This window comes from Oratosquilla oratoria, chromosome 40 (assembly GCF_046742065.1).
Source record: "Oratosquilla oratoria isolate Oo_2021 chromosome 40, ASM4674206v1, whole genome shotgun sequence".
NCBI classification, from domain to species: Eukaryota; Metazoa; Arthropoda; class Malacostraca; order Stomatopoda; family Squillidae; genus Oratosquilla; species Oratosquilla oratoria.
This window is the reverse complement of record NC_134816.1, coordinates 26,816,713-26,821,712: the sequence shown is the minus strand read 5'-3', so window position 1 is coordinate 26,821,712 and position 5,000 is coordinate 26,816,713. Positions and strand designations below refer to the sequence as shown.

At 39.4% G+C, this 5,000-nt stretch overlaps 1 protein-coding gene across 5 annotated transcripts in view; it reads left to right on the top strand.

Moving 5' to 3' along the window:
- Window positions 1–5,000, top strand: part of LOC143020724 (dopamine receptor 1-like) — a 389,347-nt gene that overhangs the window by 375,553 nt on the left and 8,794 nt on the right. For 4 of the 5 annotated variants that reach the window (XR_012965927.1, XM_076177420.1, XM_076177418.1 and 1 more), the window contains exon 8: window positions 1–74. This exon is cut by the window's left edge and continues 135 nt beyond it. Coding sequence is in view for 4 of the 5 variants with exons in the window: in XM_076177420.1 (XP_076033535.1) it covers window positions 1–74 (74 nt within the window). In the remaining variant the exon portion in view is untranslated. Of the gene's footprint in view, window positions 140–5,000 lie in introns of all 5 variants that reach the window. The other variant, XM_076177421.1, reaches the window with a different exon arrangement.

Sequence of the window (5,000 nt, the reverse complement as noted above, 5' to 3'; positions counted from 1 at the left end):
GCTTCCTCCTGCTGTAACGCCTGCTGTCCCTGCTGTAGCCCTGCCAACTCCCCCTGCTGTTGTGTTTCTTGCGGGTATAGTAGAGATGCGCCCTCTTTTACGTCACCACCTCCAGGTGTCGGACAAGGCACCTGCACATGTAATTCCTTTCGTATTGCTATTGGATGTAAGAACTGCACGTATGATCCAGCACCCTCCTCGAACGGTAATTGTAGTACCATTTATGACCCGAGCCCAAATGGTCCTTATAGTTATGATTACAACGTAAACAAACCCACTGAGGCTTTCTCCAATGTACTTGCTGGTAGTCCACACGAACCATCACACAGAAGACACTGGCATAATCGTAGGTACGAAGTTTACACGACGAATTGGCATGAGAGTAACACTTCACCTGGTTGTCGGGACAGCTGCAGCATCGTAATTTGTCCCTGCAACATCTCGAGCATAACTAATAGATTGGGGGCTTCCTTCTGTGAGCCTTGCTTCTTATTCTGTGCATCATTTGGTAAAAACAACGCTGACGCAGAAATGTACAGTCTTCCTCTACGTTGTCGTAGTTCTGGTTTGTCAGGAGAGGCCTGTAGCCAGCCTAGTGGTCTTTGCCCCAGGGGAGAAGCTTCTAGATCAGACTCGGAGAGACATCCGGAGAACTGTCCCTGTAGGGAGGGGCAACACTTTCCTTCCGTGTCGTATAGAGACGGGGCAAACGAAGAACGAGACAGACTCGAAGACGACTTCGTGGTTTGTCTGCCCCAACACGTTCTTCCGCCAAGGAGACTTCGAAGTTTGTATTCAGTTTGCTGTTCATCCAGTTCTCCGTACTTCTTGAGTTGAACTAAGACTTTTCTTATATATTTTCGGTTCTGTTCCTTCCTTTTTTTCAATCCAAACACTTAATCTCTTCTGGATGGTACACGCGTTTGTGATCAGGCCCATTTTCGTATGAAATATGAATATGAAAGTATTTCAATCAGCGGGTTTCGTTATTTGAATCAGTAAGACAGAGTTCATTGGTTGCTTCATAAACATACATGTTGTCTCTCAAAAATATAGAAAGTATTGTACCACAACAGTGCATTCTTTAGTCAGACGCCATTATCACCGTTCTTCCTCTAACGAAACATTTGTCGTTTTTTATGGGATACCATTACCATATTTCAGCAACATTCATCTACTTGTTTGGTTAAACTTGATAACCATTTTTTCTATTCTACGAAAAGATTTGCTCACTTATTGATTTGTTACACTTTCAATAACACCCCTAGAGTACGTATGCTCTTGTTGAATGACTGATAATCGTATGTTACCCGTTCCAAGTATAAGTTCTTCATTTGATAATTATAGATATATGTAATAATCATTTGATCATTTCCCTTTACTAAATTACAACGTTCCAGTCATCAATGGGTGTCTTTTATCTAATGAACGCAAAATGTACAGATAAGGAAATACAAATGTATATTTAGGTAGCTTAATATTGTTATGGTCGACGACAAAAGACTGTAGATCGGTTAGGTGTTTCCACTAAATTTAAGTTCTCTGTTGTTTATTCTTTGAGCTCAGCATTCGGAAAAGTTTGAAGAGAAACGTTTTATCTGTCATAGCACTGTAATTCAAGTAGTTATGGTTTTTTTTTATCTATTTAAGCAGAATAAATGGCCGTTTACCCACACGGGGCAAATAAGTCTTACAAGCATTGTAAATAGACTTTCTTGTCAGTTGAATTCGAGTGAGCTCAAAAATGTCACCCCCTTTGTACTTGAATTGCGAAAAAACATAATTTCATCTTTTCTATATCGTGCAAAATATTCAAAAGTAAATTTCCTTTACTTTGGCTTAAGTATTATTTCATACTGCTAATAATTTTCGATACAAATGTAGTGTATCATAATCACTGAAGACGAACTTCATCATTTGGATTGGTGCAACGAGTTTTTCATATTGATATTGTATATCAAGACTCTTAAGGATACTTATCGTAATTAATACGAGCTGGATTGAGGGCAAAACTCGTCAACTTCATTATTTCAAAAGCATACACACGTTCCACAACAAAATCCCTTCAACTCCATAACAAGTCTTTATACGAAATGTCAAGTATATTTGATTACACATATAATGTAGAAATGCGTTTTTACCAAAATATTCTGATGGTGATATTTTTTAACCCACTTATGCACCTGCATCATGTTTCCGATGAAGCGTGTAGACTATGAAAGAGCTATAATATTTAAAGTTGGATAGCGCTACGGAAAATAATATAGATAATATCTATCCATCTCGGTGATTGAACTGGCTATGTTCATCTGTTTTCATCCAGTGACGCTATGCTGAAACGATAGATGTGTCATAGATATGAGTGGTAAATGATTAACCATACACGCACACTTGACAATGGTAATGTTAACTGTGGTTGAACTACCGTTTTGCGTAATTAACGATCTTCGAACGTTCTGGTAGTTACGAGACGTCGTCGAGAATATTCCCAGAATGTTATCACTACAGAGTGTTTATTAACGTGAGGATGGAACGGCATTCTTGTTCCAGTTGATCAGTTGTCGAAGTAGCTGAGTACTTCGAGTTACTTCCAAGAGAGACTTCATCGCATGGTTTTAGATGTAGCAGACGCGATATGAAGACAGGGATGTTTTGAGTACTTCCAGTTAACTCCAAGAGAATTCGTCGCATTGTACAAATAGGACAGACGTCATTGTTTCTCTGGAAGCTTCTTTGGATGAAAACGCTACTGGTTTCGGGAACTTGTTTTGGTGCTCACCGCACGCTTGCAGGTTGTTTCAGTATCTATAGCAGGATGCATATATTCACACCGTACTTTTTCATCCCCGATGTACTTCACGGTTTTTATCTGGATGATATTAGACAACTTAAATGAGGAGTGGAATCGGAACAAAGTGATTTTCGATTGTTTGATCTCCCTTTTTGCTCAGTCTGCACCTTACCTTAGCCAAATGAAATTGTTTGGTGACAATAAAAAGATTAATTCTACTGAATATATCGCCGCACACTTATATAAGAACATAAGAATGGAGATGACTGCAAGAGACCCTAAGGCCTACACTAGGCAGTCATGTACCCTAATCACCATTCATCCCTACACATAAAGTTATCTTATCTTCTCTTAAGCACCCAATTGTTTCGGCGCTTATTACATAGTTACTAAGTCTATTCCATTCGTTAACTACTCTATTAGTAAACCAGTTCTTGACTATTTCCTTCTTAAATCTAAAATTGTCCAATTTGAACCCATTACTACGAGACCTGCCCTGTTGTTGATCAGATACAGTGTTGTCTTCTGTCTTGGACATTACCTGTGCATCTGTTGACCAAACACACAGTACATCTCCAGCGCCTGTCAATTCACCTCCGTACACGTGACTCGGGTCTGTGTTGTGTTTCGTGTTCCAATCTCTTCTGGAATGAGGGTCATTTGTCTTTTCATAATGGTTGACTCCAGGTGGTCATATTCTACTGTTTGGTATTCCTGTCAGTAACGAAAGAAGTTGAATTGATCTAAAGAAAAAAAAATATCCATTCTGGTCGAGAGGTATTTGTTGTCTGACTCGCGACAGACAGTTTCCCTGAACTACGACAAATCTCTATGATTCCTAAAGAATGGAATCTGATAGAAATGTGCTGTCAGTTATTGACTGAAGTAAGTTATGGCCTGAAGTAAGTCCGAATATCTTGCATCGTTTTTTTAACTGATCAGAGCCATGTTCCACCATTCACCCAACACAGAATCTTTGTCCAAATTTGGGTTCCGCTGATCGGCAAAGGTCTACGCAGCCATTGCCTAAAACCACCACACAATCAACAGCTAAAACCATCAACTCTTCACCTAAGAACATCACGCCATCATCACCTAAAACCACCATCACCTCTTCACTTCAATCCACCTTGCAATCACCACTTTATTCCATCATCAACTCTTCACCTAAAACCACAAGACTTACGCTCACTTATCACTATGAGATCTCCCCTTCCGCTCTTCCCCGCTAGATACAGCTGACGAACTTCCCACAGATAAACATCACATGTATTCATTAGCACCTACAAGGTTGACCAACTTAGTACTACCATTAAATCCATCACTTTCGTTGCTCTTTCATACCAGTACGTTAATATGACAAGGACACTGATGAGGCTTGGGGCATTATTTGAAACTCAGCAGGGCATTCCATCACAATACTCAAGGTGAATATCAAGTGTATGTGTCAATTTTGTAGCATTGCCAGTAGACTCTATCTTAAGATTACTAATACCAAGTATAGTATGTTATCTAACAAAATATTTTCAGGAAAACCTGTTCCCAGAATTCACATTTACTTACACACATATGCTAATAAGAACACGGGTACGTGTGTTCACTAATGCAAAGTAGACCACTTGGAAAAAGAAACTAACGAAGCAGAGCGCTTTCGTATATTACATCTGCACTGAAGATGTAATATACGAAAGCGCTCTGCTTCGTTAGTTTCTTTTTACACACATATGTATAACTTCTTGATAAGTATTGATATTTGACAACCATTATAAAAGAAATCAACAATTGGATAGAAATACATAAATATAAAGAAAGAGATGTGTACATTTCGATCATTTATTGAGAATCTGTTCAACAAACTAAGACACAGGGAACAATGGTTTATTTACGGACGATCATCAAGGAGTCAAGTAAGTGAATAATTACCCTGTTCACACCAGCGGTTTAAACCACGCGGATACCGCCGCGGTACCGCATAGTCAGGAAAAAATGCGCGGTTGTGTGTGAACACCTACATGGACTTACACTACAATTAAACCGCCACTGCTGAAACCGCTAGTGTGAACAAGGCCTTAATCTCAGGAAAGTCCCAAGGTGAACTGGAGTCCAACGCTAAGCGTCCTTGACTACAGATCTTCTTCATCTTCTTCTTTTTCTTCTCCTTCTCCTTCTTCTTCTTCTTCTTCTTTTCTTCCTGCAGAAGATAATTTGG